General features: G+C 47.7%; 1 protein-coding gene across 2 annotated transcripts; it reads left to right on the plus strand.

The window, feature by feature from the left end:
• Nucleotides 1-10,566: 10,566 nt before the first annotated feature.
• Nucleotides 10,567-20,806, plus strand: PRODH2 (proline dehydrogenase 2). 2 transcript variants are annotated; one of them, XM_058707456.1, is made up of 10 exons: nt 10,567-10,808; nt 10,890-11,086; nt 11,167-11,305; nt 11,388-11,474; nt 14,973-15,053; nt 15,131-15,286; nt 15,363-15,529; nt 19,061-19,171; nt 19,570-19,655; nt 20,573-20,806. In XM_058707456.1, exons 1-10 carry the CDS (start codon nt 10,632-10,634, stop codon nt 20,755-20,757), a joined length of 1,386 nt encoding a protein of 461 aa, XP_058563439.1. In that variant the 5' UTR covers nt 10,567-10,631; the 3' UTR covers nt 20,758-20,806. The 2 variants fall into 2 exon arrangements, with proteins under 2 accessions (XP_058563439.1, XP_058563440.1); XM_058707457.1 differs by having other exon boundaries at nt 10,594-10,710.
• The last annotated feature ends 831 nt before the right edge of the window (nt 20,807-21,637 follow it).

Consider the following 21,637-nt stretch of genomic DNA (forward strand, 5'->3'; position numbering starts at 1 on the left):
GGGGCTCGAACTCACGGACCGCGAGATCGTGACCTGGCTGAAGTCGGACGCTTAACCGACTGCGCCACCCAGGCGCCCCTAAAATGTTTATTCATTTTTGAGAGAGACAGAGACAGAGTGCGAATAGGAGAGTGGCAGAGAGAGAAGGAAACACAGAATCTGAAGCAGGCTCCAGGCTCTGAGCTGTCAGCACAGAGCCTGTCACAGGGCTGGAACTCACAAACTGTGAGATCATGACTTGAGGAGAAGTTAGATGCTTAACTGACTCAGCCAGCCAGGCACCCCTCTACTAATTCTTAACATACACATACCCTACTAACATATAAGTATACTCCTAGGTATATACCCAATAGAGATGCTTATATCTGTGAACAAAAAACGCATAAACTAGAATGTTCATTGGTACCAGAATCCGGAGACAACCCAAGGGTCCATCAGGGAGAACAGATAACTCAGTCGTATGTTCATCCAACGGATACTATGAAAATGAATATAAATGAACTACTGACTCAACAACGTGGACATATCTCAAAAACATAGTATTGAATCAGAGAAGTCAGACCCAAAAGAGAACACATTATATTTCATCTGCTTAAAGTTAAAAGCAGGCAAAAACAATTTGTAGCATTAGAAATCAAGGGTGGTCGTCTTTGGGAGAGACGGAAATAGTGATTGGAATGTGACACAAGGAGGGCTTCCAGAGAGATGATAATGTTCTTTGACCAGCGTGCTAGTTACACAGATGTTGTCACTTTCTGAAAATTTATCATACTGAACACTTGTGATACGGACACATTTCTTTATGTGTGTTTTACACTGTTAAAATTTTACATTATATCTCTTAAGTGGCATTATGGTTGGACTTGCAATTTTCCTGTATGGTGAACAATCTTTGCAGCCATTCTGAACAACAAAAAATTATCATTTTCACTCTACTTACTTTATAATTTTATTTCAGAAAAAAGTCAGTATATTTCAAACAGTACAGAAAATTTTTATGCACTTGTATATATGTTGTCTTAATAACTTCAGATAATTAATAAACTTTTTTTTTTAACTCCTTTAAAGAAGGTTTCAACTTGTTTAGGGTGCGGACGCAGGGTCTAGCATTCTTGGTTCCTGACCTGTAAAAGTCTGTAGCGCCCTCCAAACAAGGTGGCAACCAAAAACATTTGCGCAAATTTCCAAAACTTCCACCAGGGGGCGGTACCGCCCCGTTGGAGAAGAACAAATCTAGACTAGGATTCTAAAGTGGTTTGTATATTTTGGTCTGTGCTGGAGATAAAAACTTGGTGGTGGTGATGGGAGCGTCCTCTGATGTTAAGTGGTCGCCGAGCCCCAATATTTAAGGCTGAATAGGTGTGCAAAGGCATTGAGACACAGACAATCTCAGGAGTACGGGGTAGAGAGAGATTTTCCTAAAATTATTGCTGGAGAATTGTCAAGGCAGGAGTGGTAGGAATTGAGGCTAGTTGAGATGGACCAGGATAAATCACGACGGTCTTCTTATGGTGTTTGTACTTTATCCTATGAATGGTAGGAAGCCAGTAAATAGTTGAAATAACAGCAAACAGCATTCATGAGCCGTCTGCACATGCCAATCCCTATTCTAAGTTCTTTTTGTGGGTTTTCTCCTGGAACTGTTACCACTCATGAGCCCAATTGTTTTATCATCTAGTGTCCATTCGCCCTTTTCCATGCTGACTCTTTGGAAGCAGCAATGCCTATTTCTTCACTTTAGGTAGGCTTTGTGCATTGGATGGATGTAGACCTCTACCTGGTGCTCCTGCAAATGGCCACTCGGATTTGGCCAAAGTATTTAACACTCCGACCCCAGTGATTGGCTTAGAGGTCATCAGGGAACCCAATCAGAACTAATGAAAGGACTCTGACCCCAAAGCTGTTCTCTCACTTAGAACTATTTCTCTTTGCTAATATTAAACCCCCTTTCCCTCTCACCACAAAATGGGTGACCACCCACAGGACCATCTGGAACTTCATTCAAGAATCTTCCATGGCTACTATTGAGCAAACCACTGTGTTCTGTCTGTTCTGCTAAGCACCCAAGATTCCCCACCTAGGTTCTCCCCCTCCCAGCCTGTTATTTTCAACCTAACTTTACCCCAGTCTTAGATTTGTCCTTTGGGTAGGTCAGAATCTTTTGTTGTTGTTGTTGCGGCAGATTGTATTTTTCAAAGATGGCCACAAGATTTGCTCTTCTTACAATGTGACTTGACACTATCCACTGAAAGATAAAATCTGTGCCCCCCCCACACACCTTGATCTGGGTAGGTTTATGACTGTGGCAGAAATGACACTGTGTGACTTCCAAGACTAGGTCATAAAAGGCAACACAACTTCTTCTTCATTCCCTTAGGATGCTCACTCTAAGAAATTGACCACCATGCTGTAAAGAAGCCCAAGCATTTTACAGAGAGGAACTGAGTCTCCCAGCCCACTGCCTTGACTCAGCTTCCAGACAACAGCCAGCACCAACTTGTCATATATGTGAGTACAACATCTGAAAAGTGCATCTTCCAGCCTCAAGTTGAGCTGTCCCTGCTCATACTGCATGGAACAGAAACAAGCTGGCCAAACTGAGCCCTGCCCAAATTGCCAATCTGTAAGCAAAATAAATTACTGCTGTTGTTTTAAGCCACTAAGTTTAGGGGTAGTTTATTTTGCTGCGATAGATAACTGGAGAATTGCTTCTGTTGACTCTCACTCATGGTGGCTTTTTTTCTTGTGTGCTTGGTGATCTTTGAATGTGAACTTATTACTTGATCTTAGTTACCAGGAGTCCTACAAACTTAAATTGGGGAAGCCTTCCTCCAGAGGGGATTTGCTTCTGGTTCCGGTGGTACTTAACGGGGCACAATTAACCGGGGTCTATCTCAGGTCCTCTCAGGGTCTTGGCTGAACTTGAGAGTATCAAGTCCAGATGCCCCACCTCTCTGATAGCCCAAGACTTAGCATCTCAATACCAATGCTGTCCTCAGCACTCTCAGGGCAGCTCTACCTGTCTCAACTGTCCCCGGCTCTATCCCCTTCCAGGTCATGATTTTTTTGAGGAGGTGATTCTTGGGGACTGTTTTACTTCTTGCAAGATCACAGTGACTCAAGAAGAGGGCAATTTATTCGTACTTCAGCAGGAAGGAATCTCTAAGTCCTGTATCCAACAAATGCCAAATAAATCCATTAAATCATTCATTCGTGCCACAAAAATTAAGTCCTGGGCTAATCACTGGGGATAAATTAATGACATAAAAAAATGTGGTCCCTGCCCTCATGACACTCACAGTCTAGGTGTCATATTAACTAAGTATTTGCTCAAATAAGAATGAACGTGTCAGGAACTACAAGTAAAGGGTGGAATGGTTAAACTTCCCCTCTCGGCAAGAGCTGCTCAGGGCAGGACTCGTGGAGGGTGTGTCTTAAATCCTGAGAACTGAGGGCATGTGGGAGTTAATTAGGCAAATAAGAAAGGAAAGCGTTTTCAGGGAAAAGGAACAACAAGTGCAAAAGCCCTGAACTGGACGAAACCTGGTGTGTTCAAGGGACAGAAAGGAGTAAAAGAAAAGGTGGGAGTGGGGGAGACGTAAGAACTAAGTGAGAGAAGTGAAGGGGCTAGACTTTGGGGGCCAGGGTTCTCAGCTGGGGTGAACATTTACTCACCAGGGGAGCTAGTGACATTCCTAATGCCTAAAAGAGAACAATTACATCAGACTCTGTGAGGTTGGGGGCCCAAATGTCAGAATTTTTAAAAGCTCACTGGATGCTGGAAACAACAGGTTAATGGATAAACAAGCTGAGGTGTATCCACACAACAGAATACTACTCAGTAGTCAAAAGGAGTAGAATTATTGATAAATGCAACAATTTACATGATCTCAGAGACATCATGCTAAGTGTAATAAGTCTGCCTCAAAGAGCTCATACTGTATGGCTGCATATATTTGACATTCTCAACAATACAAAATTACAGTGATGGAAAAGAGATCAGCGGTCATGGGGAGTTATGGGTGGGGAGAGGGTGTGGCTGCAAAAGGAGTGTTTTGGAATGGTGCAACTGTCCTTGCCCTGACTGCAATGGGGAGGTGGATGAAATGGATTTATACGTGTGTTAAAGTTCATTGAACTGTACACCAAAGGGGGGGAAAGTTATTTTTATTGTATGATAATTAAAATAATAAAATTAAAATAATCTCCTCAGGTGATCTCAGTGTGTAGTCAATGTTGAGACACTGGTGATGGCCTTGAAGGCCATCCAAAGGAGTTTTTTCTTTCTCTTCAGAACCATGGGGAGCAAGGGAGGGGCATTCCTGAGATGGGAACCCCCCCAGGATGATTCATACATTAAGGCTGGTCTGGGGAGTGGAACACTCATTGGTCTGAAGGCGCCAGGGGGATGAGACATATTTGAGCTTTTTCATGCATTCATTCAATAGCTATTCAGCACCTAAGTTGTGTTGCCTGTGTCTGGAGACTGCAGTTCACTGGGAAACAAAACAAAACAAAACAAAAAAACTAAACTACTCCTTCCTCCTATCATGGAAGGAGAAAGGAGTAGTTTAAAGATGGCAAGGGGAAATCTGGGAAGGGAGTCAGAGCCAGTATCTCTGATCTCCCCACTTGGCTAGAGTCTCTGGGCTTGATTCCTGGAATCTGGGAATCTTATGGAAAAGTTTTTGGGGATCAGAGTGAGGGGACAGTGTTCCTCAGATGCCACACCTGATCAAAGTCTTTGTGCCTGTCACCCTTGGGACTGGGGTTTCCATGAAGATTTGAGGGGATGTCCCATTACCCATCCATGCAGTCTCCTGTGTATCTCTCCCCTTCTCCTCCTCCACTCTGTTTCTTCCTATTATTAAGCCCCTGTTCCTGCTTCAGCCTCCTCCATGGCTTCTAGCCTTAGACCCCCTCTCTTATCTACTCTCCACTGGGTAGCCAGGGGGATCTTCTTTTTTTTTAATAATTTATTTTTAAGTTTACATCCAAGTTAACATATAGTGCAACAATGATTTCAGGAGTAGATTCCTTAATGCCCCTTACCCATTTAGCCCATCCCCCCTCCCACAACCCCTCCAGCAACACTCTGTTTGTTCTCTATATTTAAGAGTCTCTTCTGTTTTGTCCCCCTCCCTATTTTTATATTATTTTTGCTTCCCTTCTCTTATTTTCATCTGTTATGTATCTTAAAGTCCTCATATGAGTGAAGTCATATGATATTTGTCTTTCTCTGACTGATTAATTTCACTTAGTATAATACCCTCTAGTTCCATCCATGTAGTTGCAAAAGGCAAGATTTCATTCTTTCTGATTGCCAAGTAATACTCCATTGTATATATACACACCACATCTTCTTTATCCATTCATCCATCGATGGACATTTGGGCTCTTTCCATACTTTGGCCATTGTTTATAGTGCTGCTATAAACATTGGGGTGCATGTGCCCCTTCGAAACAGCACATGTGTATCTAGGGGGATCTTCTTAAAGCCTAAATCTGAATTTCTCTTCCCCAGCTAGAATCTTCCATGGCTCCCTAGTGTGCTCAAGGTAAAATCGGCTCTTTATAACAAATATTTAAGGTTCCTCACAATCTATTCCCAAAATACAATTTTGCTCCTGGCTTCTCTCCTCTCTCTAAACCTCCCTAAACTCTAGTCCTCTTAATCTCCCAATGCGCAGGTGTAGGAAGGCTTTGAACCTAGACCCTCAGCTTGTCTCCTACCCTTGAGGCTGCTCTGGCAGAGCTCTTGAGGAGCCTGGAAGGCCTAATAACATGATGGTTAAGAGACCAGAATCGGGGACTCCAGAGTCAATCTAAATTGTCACTGGTAGGAGACTGGACTAATAAATTATGGCTCTTGACCAGAACACTGGATTTACAGTAAATACATAGGATAAAGGAACATATTAGATGACATCACAAGAGTATAATCAGACAAATACAACATGAGGGGCATTCTACAAGACACCTGGCGTGGGCTTTTTTGGAAGGCTTTTTAAAAAAAATCATGAGGACTATACCACAAATATACCTCAAACGCTAAAGAGACATAAGAACCAAATGCAAAGCATGAACCTGGATTGATTCTGGTTTAAAAATAATAGTAACATCTATGAGAGCCATTTTGGAGACAATTGGGGAAATCTGAACATGAGTGCAATATTAGACACTAAAGAATTATTGATATTTTCTTAGATGTGAGAATGGTGACGTGGGCATGTAGGAGAATATTCTTATTCTTAAATTTTTTTTTTTCAACGTTTTTTATTTATTTTTGGGACAGAGAGAGACAGAGCATGAACGGGGGAGGGGCAGAGAGAGAGGGAGACACAGAACCGGAAACAGGCTCCAGGCTCCGAGCCATCAGCCCAGAGCCTGACGCGGGGCTCGAACTCACGGACCGCGAGATCGTGACCTGGCTGAAGTCGGCCGCTTAACCGACTGCGCCACCCAGGCGCCCCATCTTATTCTTTATTCTTAAGACGTGCATGCTGAGATGTTACAAGGTCTATAACTTTTTTTTTTAAATCTTAGAGCGAGATGATGGGGGGAGAGGATCAGAGGAAGAGAGAATCTTAAGCAGGCTCTGTGCTCAGTGTGGAGCCTGATGTAGGGGTCGATCACCCTGGGATCATGACCTGAGCCAAAATGAAGAGTGGAGTGCTCAACGGACTGAGCCACCCAGGCGCCCCTATAACTTACTTTCAAATGGTATGGGGGACACGTTTACATTAAGAGATAGGGGAAGAGGAGAGAAAAAGCAAATATGGCAAGGTTATTGGATCTAGGTGGAAGGTGTATAGGTGGTCCGTGGCCATTCTGGAAACCGTATCTGCAATTTTTTCATGGTAAGTGTCAGGAAAAATGAAGCCATCAATAATGAGAGCCCATACAATTGAACATTCTGCAAATGTTAAAAATTTGAGGCAGATCAGCAAACCACAGAGAATATTAACAAAGCCAAAGTTGGTTGTTTGAAAAGATTAACAAGATTGATAAAATCCCTAGTTAGACTGATCAAGAAAAAAAAGAACAGAAATTGCCAATATCGGGGCGCCTGGGTGGCGCAGTCGGTTGAGCGTCCGACTTCAGCCAGGTCACGATCTCGCGGTCCGTGAGTTCGAGCCCCGCGTCGGGCTCTGGGCTGACGGCTCGGAGCCTGGAGCCCGTTTCCGATTCTGTGTCTCCCTCTCTCTCTGCCCCTCCCCCGTTCATGCTCTGTCTCTCTCTGTCCCAAAAAATGAATAAAAAACGTTGAAAAAAAAAATTAAAAAAAAAAAGAAATTGCCAATATCAAGAATGAAAGAGAGGCTGTCTCTACAAATTCTGCAGTTAGATTTGACAATTTAGATGAAGTGAGTATTCTTTGAAAAACGCAAGGTATGAAAGCTTGTGAAATAGAAAATAAGAAGAGTCCTATATTTATTTAAAAAATTGAATTCGTTATTGAAAACCTTCTCATAAAGAAAACAATTGGCCCAAATAGCCTTACTGGTGGATTCTATCAAAGATTAAAAGAAGAAACAACACAGAACCTTTCAAATTTGAGATAGAGCTATGCATGCTGAGATGGGAATGATCTTTCAAAATACATTGCTAAGTAAAAAAAAAAAAAATCAAAGTACAAGGGAATAAGTAGTATTTTCTCATTCTGTAATAAATAAACGATGGGGCGCCTGGGTGGCGCAGTCGGTTAAGCGTCCGACTTCAGCCAGGTCACGATCTCGCCGTCCGTGAGTTCGAGCCCCGCGTCAGGCTCTGGGCCGACGGCTCGGAGCCTGGAGCCTGTTTCCGATTCTGTGTCTCCCTCTCTCTCTGCCCCTCCCCCGTTCATGCTCTGTCTCTCTCTGTCCCAAAAATAAATAAAAAACGTTGAAAAAAAATTAAAAAAAAAATAAATAAAGGAGATATATAGGTACACTTCTATGCGTAGTATATTCTGTCTTTGCAAAGATACCCCATTGCCTTAGAAGGAAGAAATTGAGGGGCTAAAATTCAGGAGCTGGAGAAATATTAATTTTTCATTCTGCCTCCTTTTGGATTGTTTTAATTTTTAAATATGAACTGTTCATGGAATAAAAAAAACAGTTTAGGGGTGCCTGGGTGGCTCAGTCTGTTAAGCATCCGACTTTGGCTCAAGTCATGATCTCGCAGTTCGTGAGTACGAGCCCCGCATCGGGCTCTGTGCTGACAGTTTGAAGCCTGGAGGCAGCTTCAGATTCTGTGTCTCCCTCTCTCTCTGCTGCTCCCCCACTCGTGCTCTCTCTCTCTCTCTGAAAAATAAAGAAAACATTAAAGAAAACAAAGACTTTTTTAGCTCAAGCTTTGCTGGATTTATAATCTAATTCCAGTCACGTGTTCTGTGAATTGAGTCCTGAAAACAGACTACACAAAGAAGTGGTTAAAATCTTGAGGCCTTGGGTCTCACAGTTGGTGAGATCGAGCCCTGCACTGGGGCTGTCAGCATGGAGCCTGTTTGGAATTCTCTCCCTCTCTCTCTCTCTCTCTCTCTGCCGCTCTCCCACTTGTGCATACACACACGTGTTCTCTCTCAATAAAAAAATAAACTTAAAAAAATCTTGAGGCCTGAGGTCTGGGGGACAAGGTCATTAAGCCCACACTTGGCCATCAACTGGCTGTGTGATTTCAAGCAGGTATCTCCACCTCTCTGAGCCTCTGCTTTTAACACCCATGGATTAGGGGCTCATGTGAGAGTCCCTGGATGCAGTACTCCAGGCGTGTTGTCACGCATTGTGGCCGGGAGCCTTGAACGCTGCTCGGTGGCACTGGGAGAGATCTAGAAGATTGTGCCTGGGGCACAAGAGACCCCACGGGCCTCTTCCCTTTGTTATTTTTTTAATTTTTCAGTTAAACACACTTTTTTTTTTTTAATTTTAGAGAGAGAGAGAGCAGGAGAGAGGGGCAGAGAGAGATGAAAAAAAATCTCAAGAAGGCTCCGTGCTCAGCGAGGAGCCCGATACAGGGCCCAATCCCACCACCGTGAGATCATGACCTGAACTGAAATCAAGAGTCTGACGCTCAACCAACCGAGCCACCCAGGGGCTCCTTGCCTTTGCTATTTTTAATCTATCTCCTTTCACTGTAATAAACCATAACGGTGAGTAAAACATCTCTTCTGAGTTCTGCGGATCCTTCTAGCCCATAACTGAACCTGAGGTGGTTGTAGAGCTCCCCAAACACAGCAGCGATTAACTATATACCTCACCAGGAGCACAGCCACCAATGGAATTTTGCACACACAGTACCTAAAGATCACAGCCGGTACTTACTGAGCACATGTTGTGTCCCAGGCTGTGTGTGCACATGAACTCACTGGATCCTCACAACAGCCCCATGAGACTGATACTCGGATTAATGTTTCGTTTTTATCTTGTTGTGAAATGTATTGTCTATTCAGGGGTATAAAATGCAAATGTAGGGCATTAAAAAATACTTAATAACGTGAACAACTGAATCATCAGGTTAAGAAAGGACAGCCCCCAAGTGCCCCCGCCCAGTTACAGTGCCTCTTCTCTGGCTTTTGGGATAATCATTTCATTTACTGTGTTTTCTTTACAGTCTGACCATGCATGTACATATTCCTAACACTGCTGTCACTTCCTTTTCCTTGCTTTCAGGTGTATTGAACAGAAGAATGCAGCATATCCTGTTTGGTGTCTGGCTTCTTTCACTCACCGCTATGGGTGTGAGATATTTTATTAATATATATTTTTTAAGTTTATTTATTTGGGGGGGGGGATGGGCAGAGAGAGAGAGAGAGAGAGAGCGAGAGAGAGAGAGAGGCAGAGAATCCCAAGCAGGCTCTACACTGTCAGCGTGGAGCCCGACATGGGACTCGAGCCCATGAATTGTGAGATCATGACCTGAGCCAAAACCAAGAACGGGACGCTCAACCGACTAAGCCACCCAGGCGCCCCTCTCCGTGTGTGAAATTTAACCATGTGGTTATACGCATCATTAGCCTGTTCTTTTTCATTGCCGTATAGTAGTCCATTGTGTGAACAGGCCACAATGTAGTTATCCATTCTCCAGCTGACAGAAATCTGGATGGTTTGCAGCTGTTACCCACAGTGCAGTTGTAAACGTTCCTTCCTCTTCCTGTTTCCCGATGGCGATGTTCTCGAGGTTCTCTTTCTCTACGTTCTCTACGCTATAGGCTCAGCAGGATGCAGCTGGGTTACGGGTTATGAGCATTTGTAAATTTATTCAGTAAGCAACGCTACAATCTTTCCCATTTGAAGATGAAGCACTTGCAGCAAGAGAGGTTAAGTAACTTTCCCAAGATCCCAACACCAGACTCCCTTGAACCCAGGGGTCCTGGCTCCGGAGTCGCACTTTCACTTAGCATGGAGAGCACCTAGGAATTGTGAGCCGCTGTGCTGAGGGTGGTTGGGGGCTATTATTGGGGCTTTCCTCTCTTGTCCCGTTATTTTGAACTCTGTCCCCCTCAGTTAATAATTAACTGCCCCCCAAGGAGCCTATGATCCTAAAAGATTTGCCTTTCCCTGGCTACTGCCTGGTTAATCAGTCACTGTCCCTGGCCGGGCAAGGGGCACTTGGGAGACCTCTTTACTTGCTGTCGGAGCAGCTGGGGATTCATGATGCTCCGGACCTGTCGTGCGCTCTGTTCCCAGGCTGGGCCCTCCACTGGAGGCTGGCAGGCCCTAAACTTTGATGGTGGGGCTTTTCACCTCAAGGGCACGGGAGAGCTGACACGGGCTTTGCTGGTGTTACGGCTGTGTGCCTGGCCCCCTCTGGTCACACATGGCCTGGCGGTGAGCAGTGACCCTGGGGACGGGCCTGGGGGGGGGGGTCCCCAGGGCTGGATTCTGAGCCCTTGCTCTGTGTCAATCCAGCTCCAGGCCTGGTCTCAGCGGCTCCTGGGCTCCCGGCTCTCGGGCGCACTTCTCCGAGCGTCTGTCTACGGGCAGTTTGTAGCTGGTGAGACAGCAGAGGAGGTGAGGGGCTGCGTCCGGCAGCTCCAGGCCCTGGGCCTCCGGCCCCTGCTGGCCGTGCCCACTGAGGAGGAGCCTGACTCAGCTGTCAAGACTGGGTGAGTAGGGGCCAGGCCCTGGGAGGTTGGCAGGAAGGGGGGTGGTGGGCTCCAGAAGCTAATGCCTGCTGGCTGGGCAGTGAGGCCTGGTATGAGGGGAACCTCAGTGCTATGCTTCGGTGTGTGGACCTGTCACGAGGCCTCCTGGAGACCCCTGGCCCGACTGGGAACATCCTTATGCAGCTGAAGGTGACGGCGCTGACCAGCACTCGGCTCTGTGTAAGGGACAGACCGGATGGGGGAGGGGGGTATGGCTGCCTACCAGGTCCTCCTCACCACTCCACCCACTACCCTATTCCAGAAGGAGCTAACCACGTGGATCAGAAGACCAGGGGCTTCCTTGGAGCTGAGTCCTGAGAGGCTGGCAGAAGCCATGGACTCTGGGCAGGTAAAGACCTCAGGCTGGGGGAGAATGGATGGTTGGTGGGGAATGTGGGGGGAGCGGAGTTCTCTGTACTTGCATGTAGCAACCACCTGTAAGCGGGATATTCAAACTGTGTAGCTGCTGCTACTCCCCAGGCTTAGAATAATCAGGATAAGTATGCTATAGCCCTGGGGTCTGGTCGGAAGAGATGGAATATGGGTCATCTGGGGGTCTTGGGGAGGGGCCTGGGGGCTGGGAGTTCTCAGAGGAGGGAGTGAGATAGTGGCTCTTTACCAACTAGAAGGAAGTAATCAGTATTTGGTCAATCAATTCAGCTATGCTATGTGCTGAATGCCTGGGAGTTGTGATTAGGCCAGTGGGGTTTTGGTTAATTCATCCATTCCTTTCTTTTTATTTGCATACACTATTTTTACCCTCCCTGCCATTGGCATCTGGCTTCGTGATGAACAGAGGGGCCCTCCTCCTCCCTGGGTCACTTGCTTTCCTTGGCATCCCTAAGAGCATCACACCTGGTTTTCCTTTTTCATCTCTGCTGGCTCATACTCTATCCTTTTGGGCTCTTCTCTGCCTGTCTCTTAAATATGGAGGTTCCCCAGGGCTAGGTCCTGGCTCCCTCCTCCTTACTCCTTAATCCCTTCAATGGGGCCTTCTTACCCACCCTATAGCCTCAGTTTCCGAAGTCTGTACTAATGAGGCCCACGTTTATCTCCAGCCCTAGCTTTTTCCCTGAGCCCCTGGATATCCTCCAGACCCCTCACACCTAGCAGGTCCTACCCTGGCTTGAGTGTCTCGCCAAGGCTGCTGCCCTTCCTGTCCCCATCTCAGAGACAACCCTACATCCCATGTCTCAGATTTGAGTCCCTACCCTCCCTGGTCTCCACAGTACAATTCACAACTGTCCTGTTCACCGTCATATCCTCAGCCCCTGGCACCTAGACGAGATATGATAAATAGATGTTAAATAGATGGATAAATGAAGCAGGTGATTTTTAAGCAATAAATTACTAGCGAAGAACTTACTGATCACTCACAATGCACCACACACTGTCCTAAGTGGCTCATATATGTTTGAAGGAAATGTTTACCCTGCCTGTGAGTGGGTATATAGAGTGATGGTTAAGAACTCAGGGTCTGAAGGTGCCTGAGTGGCCCTGTCAAATTAAGCATCCAACTCTTGATTTCAGCTCAGGTCATTATTTCATAGTTCGTGAGATTGAGCCCCAAGTCAGGCTCTGTGCTCTTAGTATGGAGCCTGCTTTGGATTCTCTCTCTCCCTTTCTCTCTGCCTCTCCCCAACTTGCTCTCTCTCTCTCTTTCTCTCTCAAAATAAATAAATAAACTTAAAAAAAAAGAACTCAGGGTTTGAGGAAGCCGTGTGGCTTTGGACAAGCGGTCTCGCCTCTCTGTGCTTCAGTTTCCCTCTCTGTAAAATGGGGGATGATAATAGTCCCTACTTCAAGGAGGTGAAGATTAAGGGAGTTAAATTCTTGGTGAGATAGGTGAAATAGCACCAGGCACCACGCAGGACCTCGATGAGGGTGGCCATCGCATACAAGTGAGTTTTGCCAGTTTACCCCAGAACTCCCCCGAGACTCTGCCCTCAATCCTCCGATTGAGGAAAAGATGGCTGGGCAGGTGCCCCATCTCTTCCCTCCTTCTGGAGAGTTTTCTCCACTAAGATCCGGGGGAGGTTTGCCATGTTCTCCCAGCCCAATTCTGGGGGAGTTCCACTAGCGGACTTAGGCCTACCTCTCCATGTGGATTCTGTTGGATATAACAGAACTAAGTCCCACCTGTTCCTCCTTCTTTAACTTCCCAATTTCTTTGAACTCACCTGGACTCCTTGCGTCACCAGCGGCTCACATTGACCGTTGGAATCTCCATAACAAGATCGTAAGTTAGGGACAAATATTATTTCCACATTACAGATGTGTTAATTCCCTGAATGTTTATTGATCACCTACCATGTACCAGGTGCTGTGCTCCTCCAGGGGTGGAGGGTGGAGGGGACGATGACCAAGACAAACTCCCTGTCCTTGCTGGTCAGGGAGAGGCAAGAGGCACTCAATAATTAAAACCAAAGCCAATATGGAACATGTGTCAGTAGGCATCATAGGGAATAGTAAGGCTGAGGAAGGAGAAAGGAAAGCCCCAGATCGGGAGCTGCAAATTTGAACCAGGGAAAACCTCTCTGAGAAGGTGACATTGAAACAAAGACCTGGAGGAGAGGTGGGAGCGAGGTAAGTGGACATCTAGGGGAAGAGTGTTTCCCACAGAAGGAACAGCCAGAGCAAAGGCCCTGAGGCAGGAAGGTGCCAGGCGTGTTGCAAGAATAGCAGGGAGGTGAGTGTGCCTGGAGGGCAGTGAGCTCGGAGAGCTGAGGAGAGGAAAGTAGAGGGGACGGATGGGTGGAGCCTTGTGGGCTGCAGTGAGGCTCTGGCCTTAGATGAGGATACTGAGGTCCTAAGAGACCTAATACAAGGCAACACTTAATGGCACTTACTATGACCTAGCTACTGTTCTATGCACTTTCTATGTGTTAATTCCTAGTTACCTCACTCACCAACCTTCAGTCTTCTCCCTGGAAAATGGAGCTTGGAATAACTATCTACTGGGATCGTTGTGAAGATTATATCAATAAGCTAGTATATGAAGTCACTTATTACAAATTGTTTAAACAATTTTAATGTTTACTTTTTTATTAAAAAATTGTAATGTTTTAATTTATTTTTGAGAGAGAGAGACACAGAGTGAGAGCAGGGGAGGGGCAGAGAGAGACAGAGACACAGAATCCAAAGCAGGCTCCAGGCTCCGAGCTGACAGCACAGAGCCCAATGCAGGGCTCGAACCCATGAATGACGAGATCGTGACCTGAGCTGAAGTCGGATGCTTAACTGACTGAGCCACCCAGGCGCCCCATAGTTTTTTTTAGAGAGAGACAGTGCTAGCGGTGGAGGGGCAGAGAGGGGGAGAGAATCTTAAGCAGGCTCTGTGCTCAGCCTACAACCTGACAAGGGGCTCGATCTCACAACTCTGAGATCATGACCTGAGCCAAAATCAAGAGTCGGATACTTAACCGACTGAGCCACGCAGACACCCCGGAAATCACTTATTATTATAATGACAACATATATTGAGCGCTTATCATGCGCTGGGCCCGTCCCATTCTTCTGTCAAGGCACACTCCACACAGCAACTCCATGAGGTAGGTGCCATTATCATCTAATCATTGAAAAAATAGACAATAAATGAGGCCCAGAGAGGTTATACCACTCATCCAAGGCCATACAGTAAGTGGTGGAACCAGGATTCAAACCCAGATCCTGGGTTCTTGACCACTTTATTTCCCTCAATAAGTAGTATCTGTGTGATACAGCTACTTTTCATATTTCTAACGATTTCTAAACAGTTTTCCCTTCTCGGTGGTGGGGGAGAGGAGACATAGGCCCTGGAAGGATCCAGTAACCCGAGCCATTCTCGCCTCCCCTCCTGCTCCCCCAGGACCTTCAGGTCTCCTGCCTCAACGCCGAGCAAAACCGGCATCTCCAGGCCTCTCTGGGCCGCTTGCACCGGGTAGTACAGGTAACATCTTCTGTGGCCTGGCCCCACGACACCTCCTGGGCACCCTGACGCCTGACCACGGCCTCTCTCACCCTCAGCACGCCCGGGCCCAGCATGTGAGGCTCCTGGTGGACGCTGAGTACACCTTCCTGAACCCTGCGCTCTCTCTGCTGGTGGATGCCCTGGCCATGCGCTGGAACAGCCCCGGCGAAGGCGGGCCCTGGGTGTGGAACACTTACCAGGCCTATCTGCAGGTGTGTGGCACGCTCTGGGGGACGGAGGGTGGGGGTCCCGGTGTCCTGACCCGAAGCTGCCGGGGTCCTCCGCCAGGACACACATGAGCGGCTGAGGCTGGCCGCCGAGGCCGCTGACAGGGCTGGCTTGGCCTTCGGAGTGAAGTTGGTACGAGGGGCATATCTGGACAAGGAGAGAGCGATGGCTCGGCACCAAGGGACAGAAGACCCCACTCAGCCTGACTATGAGGCTACCAATCGGAGGTAGGACTGGGCCAGACAGGCCTCTGAGATAAATGATAACCTCTAACCTCTCATCAGAGCGCACTACATGATGCTGAGCTTCCTGTGTATGTCCATGTATTACTTCCTCTCCCCGGTTTAGGACATCGTCCCTTCCCACCCTGAACAGCAGCCTCCTCTTCGGGCTCCCTGCATCCTCCTTTGTCCCTCCCCCTCCCCAGTCTATTCCTTACCGGCAACCAGAGGGACTCTATTAATATTGAAGTCAAATCCTGTCCCTCTTCAGTTCAAAACCCTTCCGTGGCTCCCACTGCACCTCAACAAATCCCAAATCCTTAAAGCAGCCCACAGCTCCCTCATGATCTGAGCTTGTCACCTCTCTGACTTCTCTTCCTCCCACTCTGCTCCTCACTCACTGCACTCCAGCCACACTGGCCTCCTCGATGATCCACAGGGCCTTTGCACTTCCTGTTCCCACTGCCTAGAATGTTCTCCCTCCACACAGCTGCATGGCTCAATCCCTCACCTCCTTACGTCTTTACTTATTGGTACCTTCTCAGGGGACCTTCCCTGCCCTCCCTATCAAAAACTAGAACGCCCACGCCTACTCTCTTCCTGAATTTATTTTTCTCTTTAGCCCTTACTTACTGGCATCTGAGGTTCTATACACTTTCGTATTCAATTGCACATTGTCTGTCTCCCCCCTCTCTAGAGTGCGGGCTTGGGAGGGCAGGGGTTTCTGTTTTGTTCATCGCTGAACACCCAGTGCTTAGAATCATGCCTTCTACATGGTAGCTTCTGTACAGGTCTGTTCAAAACATAAATAAACAACCCCAAGAAGTAGGTACTATTATTATTACCCCCCACTTCAGAGGGAGGAACCCAGGCACGGAGAGATGGAATCACTTACCCAAGGTCACATAGCTCGTAAGTGGCAGGGCCATGTTTCGAACCCAGCAGGCTGGCCCTACAACCTGCATTCTTACTCACCTCAAATCATAGTGTGCGGGGAGCAAAATATGGGTGAGCTCCTTGGGCCCCCATCCCAGGACCCTAGGAAGGAGGAAATTGTTCCTTTACCACATACTTTCTGATCACCTAATTTCGATCAGGACCTGTGCTGGACCCTGGTCCCAGTATCAATCAAGGTGGTCCCCAAGCCCTGTCTGTGTAAAGCTTACAAAGTCTACCTCCATTTCACATTGGATCCAGAAGAGGTTTCTAAAGACGCAGGGACTGAGCCAAGTTTACAAGGCAAGTGGTCAAGCCATGGCTGGAACTGAGGCTTGCCTCCAAGGCCCATGAGGGCTCCTACATACAGTTGTGTCCCACAGGCTTAATCACTGGCACCATTATTATTTCTTTTTACTAAGATATAATTCATATACCATAAAATTCACCGCTTTAAAGTATACAATTCAGTGCATTTTAGTATATTCACAAGGTTGTGCAACCATCGCCACTAATTCCAGAACATTTCATCACCCCCCAAAAGAAACCCTGCATCCATTAGCAGCAGTCACTCCCCATTCCTCTAATCTTTCTGTCTCTGTGGATTTGCATATTCTGGACATTCCCTATCAACGGAGTCATAGAATGTATGGCCTTTCGTGCCTGGCCCCTTTCACTTAGCATAATGTTTTCAGGGTTCAACCATGTTGTTGGATGCATCAGTACTTCATTCCCTCATACGTCCGAATGATATTCCACTGTATGGACGTACCACATTTTGTTTGGCCACTCATCAGCTGACAGACATTTGGATCGCTTCCACTTTGGGCCATTGTGACTAGTGCTGCTATGAACATTCCTGAGCACATTTTTGTGCAAATATGCACTTCCAATTCGCTTGAAAGCTCAATCCTCTAGGAGTGGAATCACTGGGTTATACAGTAACTCCCTGTTTAACTTTGTGAGGAACTGCCAGATGGTTTTCCAAAGCTGCTGCACCTTTTTACATTCACACATTATACATTCTGAATACATAATAAATTTGTGTGATTAAAAATCACAATGATTCAAAAATGAATACAGACATACCTCACTTCCACCCAAATCCCCATCTCATTTTGGAGATGTTTATCTCCTAAGTTCCTTTATGCATAAATAGGCAAACACAAAGGTTTTGTGTGTCAGTGTACGAAAGGTATCATGCCTGCACACCGCTCCCTGTTTTTCCACTCAACTGCCTATTTTATTTTTTTTTTTTTAAATTTTTTTTTTTTCAACATTTTTTATTTATTTTGGGACAGAGAGAGACAGAGCATGAACGGGGGAGGGGCAGAGAGAGAGGGAGACACAGAATTGGAAACAGGCTCCAGGCTCCGAGCCATCAGCCCAGAGCCTGACGCGGGGCTCGAACTCACGGACCGCGAGATCGTGACCTGGCTGAAGTCGGACGCTTAACCGACTGCGCCACCCAGGCGCCCCTCAACTGCCTATTTTAAAGGAAGAACAGTCTAGTGATAATAAACGCAGGCCCTGAAGCATCAGACAGCCTGGATTGAAATCCCAGCCCAGCCACTTCTAGCTGTGTGACCTGGGGGCAAGCTTCAGTCTTCCCCTCTGTAAAATGGAAATAACCAGAACGTCTACCTCATGGAGCTGACCTGAGAGTCAGAAGAGTGAATGTATGTGTGTCAGGCAGGACCCCAGAGGAAACGGAATTCCAAGCAAAGGGCTTTAACTACAAAGAAACGTAGTAAAATGCACTCTCTTTATAGAGAATAGGAATATTGAGGAAGCCCGGAACCTACAACAGCATGAGGCTCTTAGGGCCCTTGTGCCGTAGCTGAGGAAGAGGGGCCACCCTAGAGGAGATGTGGCCACCCACAGAGCAGACAGGGTGAGCCAGGGAGGGGGCTGAGGGGTGAACTACCCCAAGCTCTCTCTCCTCCCACCTTCTGATCTCCTGCCCATTACACCATGGGTGATACAGGCCATAAACGTCAGTTTCCTGGGTAGGGGGCAGAGGAGGTCAGAGGACAGATCTGGCAGTCTGTCCAACTCAACTAGCCTAGTACATGAAGTCCTTAGGGTAGCGCTTGGCCTGCAGCAAGCTGGGAAAGCATTTGCCAGTCATCTTACCTTTCAGTGCCCAAGAGGGTCCTCATCCCTTCTCACGGCTGCCTGGCCCTCCACTCTCCATTGTGTGCCACCGTTCGTTTCCGCCAGTCTCCACTTACAGACAGTTGGGTTATTGCTACTCGTGTTCTGTAGATAATGCTGCAGTGAATGACCTTAGGTAAATTTCATCTTGTGCACGTGATGTGGCCCTTTGCTGTGAGACTGCCATTGTGCCAGGGGCTTTGACACCCTCATCTTACTCCATCCTCAGCAGCACTGTTAGGTGAACTTGAATTGTTACAGGAGAGGAAAAAGGCTCAGAGAAGGGCTAACCCTTGCACCTGGTGCAGGTGGAATGGAGGGACTTTCTGACTCCAGAGTACTTGCCCTTAGGCACCCCACCTCCCAGGGACAGGAGCCCTTAGTCCCTGGAGACTGACCCTTAATCAGCGGGTGCCATAAGCTGAAGAGATCATCTCCCTTCAGCTATAGCCGCTGTCTGGAGCTGATGCTGACCCATGTGTCCCACCGTGGCCCCATGTGCCACCTCATGGTGGCTTCCCACAATGAGGAATCTGTTCGCCAGGCAACCAAGCGGTATGTAGAAGAATGGAAATAGGTACCCACAAGAAGGCCCCCTTCCTTCCTCTCCCTTGCTCACATGCCAGGGTGGGCAGAGGGGTGGGTGGTGGACGTGGAATAGGGGGAGGAACGGTGAGGGGCCAGTAGGTCCACAGGGGTTCTGGGGAGGCTATTCAGACTAAACAAGACATTGCTCCTTATTTGCTGGGGCATAGAGAGGTCTGAGGGTCCCAGGGAAGGAGGTGGGACTCACTGGAGAGCTTTCCAGGGGCTTGAGAGCAGTGGTTATCTATCATTGGGTTTGGAAGTACTTCAAAATTTTAGTAACTGAAACAACCATATGACTGCATAATGGCTGCTTTCAGCTCTGAATCCAGCCACTGTCTGACTTGACGATGTGGCCTTGTTTGTAGCATGTGGGAGCTGGGCATTCCTTTGGATGGGCCCGTCTGTTTTGGACAACTTCTTGGGATGTGTGACCACGTCTCCTTGGCATTAGGTATGTGAATGGCCCCTTCTCCCCATACCCGACCACCATGCCTCACCCAGTCCTAGGCCTCATTCCCTCCCAGCCACATCCCTTCTCGCATTCCCAACCAATGCCTGGCCAGCCTCCCATCCAGACCCTTCCGGATACATCTGTTGTTCCCATTATCTGAAGGCCCTGCCTGCTTGTCTCTGAGCCCGCTGTCTGTTGGTTTTGTTGGTTCTTGAACATGGTGTCTTATTTCCTGTGTGCTTTATCTTTCCTGTGTTGTTCCCCTGGGTCTGAGACCAGAAGATTTATGTTTTCTTCTGCAGGCACTAAGGGGTACAAAACCACTTTACCCTAAATTCAGAGCTTGAGGTTTCTTGAGGCATCTCAGTGATGCAACTTTGAGCTACAAATATGTGAGAGGGCTGATCCAAGGCCTCAGTCTCTCAGAGATGGGTTTCTGTTTTCTTCTGTGCTCCACTTTGGTCAAGGCCATCATTCCCTGTGAGTGGGGGAAGGTGGGAGGGTTGACTTCTGGTTAGCTCTTACATGGAGGGTGCAGCTTAACTTGGGGGAGTTCCCCATTACAACTCTCACCCTGGTCAGGCTCTGGGCCTCGATCTCTGCACCCCTCAACTCTGCAAAGTCATCAAATAGCAGCTCACTTTTGCCTTCAGGGTGGAAGGACTTCCTGTGCATCCCTTTCCTCCGCGTGCTCACTTTCTCTTAATTTTGGATTAGTAAGCTCCTTACTCTTTTGGCAGTATTTTTATAACTTTAAGAAGATTTTCTAAACGTTTACTGCAGGATTTCTAGTTTTCTAAGTGGGAGATTTTATCCAACTCACCTAGTCTGCCATGTTCTCCGAAATGAAAGTCTCTGTTCCAGATGGGGCCTCACCCCAAACAGGTGTTCATACCCTGCCAACACTCTCCCCACAGGGCAGGCCGGCTATGCCGTGTATAAGTCCATCCCTTATGGTTCCCTGGAGGAGGTGATCCCCTACCTGATCCGGAGGGCCCAGGAGAACCGGAGTGTGCTGCATGGTGCCCGCAGGGAACAGAAGCTGCTCAGCCAAGAACTTCGGAGGAGGCTGCTGGGGCGGGGCCTGAGGGTTCCCCATTAGCACCCTCAGGGGTCCTGTGGTTAATAAAGATCCTGAGAGCTATTGCCCAGGCCGCTGTCCTGCACTGAAGCCGCCTCCTTGGGGAAGGACTAATCTCAACCTCAGTCAGCCCATGCTAGGGAGACCTTTAGTTGACCCTGGAGCACAGCAAGGGCATTGATCAAAGACTTATGATGCCTCTCCCTAACCCCAAGGCAGCCTATCCTGCAATGGGCCTGGGATCAGTCAAGTAACTGATGTGGGTGCTTTCTTAACTCCAGTGGATGTCCAGATAAAGAGTAGACTTTGAGGTACTGCATCAAGAGGCCGGGAGGGACAGAGGGAAGAGGCAAACCACCCATTCACTTGGTAAGCATTTACTGAGGCTCCTTCTGAGCTACACTTTGAGGTGAACAAGGCTGAGGACACAACAGTGCCGAAGACAACTCTGCAGGCCCTGCCTCGCAGAGCTTGGTCAGTAGTGGTAGACAGATCCGTCTTCACACAATGACAGCCTGGTGGATCAAGAGGGCTTCCAAGACTAACCAAGTGAATGCTGAGCAGAGCATTCAAAAGCAAGGGCATATGCATAGACAGAAAAGTGTGGAACAGACGGGGGAGTGGGGAGACAGGGATGGAAGGGTAGGCAGGCCAGATGATGCCATCTTTGATGCCAGACTTCAGGGCTTGGACTCTGTCCCAGGGGCGTCAGGATGCCCTGGGGAGTCGGGACAGTTTCAGGTAAGGGAGGGACAGAGTTAGGCCTGGCTTAATAAGATTTCCCTGGTGCCATGGAGAGGGTGTACCATAGTGGGGCGACAGGCTGGGAGCCGGAAGGAAGCTGGGGTAAGAAATCCCTGCAGGCAGCTGGAGCGTGGCAGGGCTGTAACAAACTGAGGAG

This window comes from Neofelis nebulosa, chromosome 17, assembly GCF_028018385.1.
Source record: "Neofelis nebulosa isolate mNeoNeb1 chromosome 17, mNeoNeb1.pri, whole genome shotgun sequence".
NCBI lineage: Eukaryota > Metazoa > Chordata > Mammalia > Carnivora > Felidae > Neofelis > Neofelis nebulosa.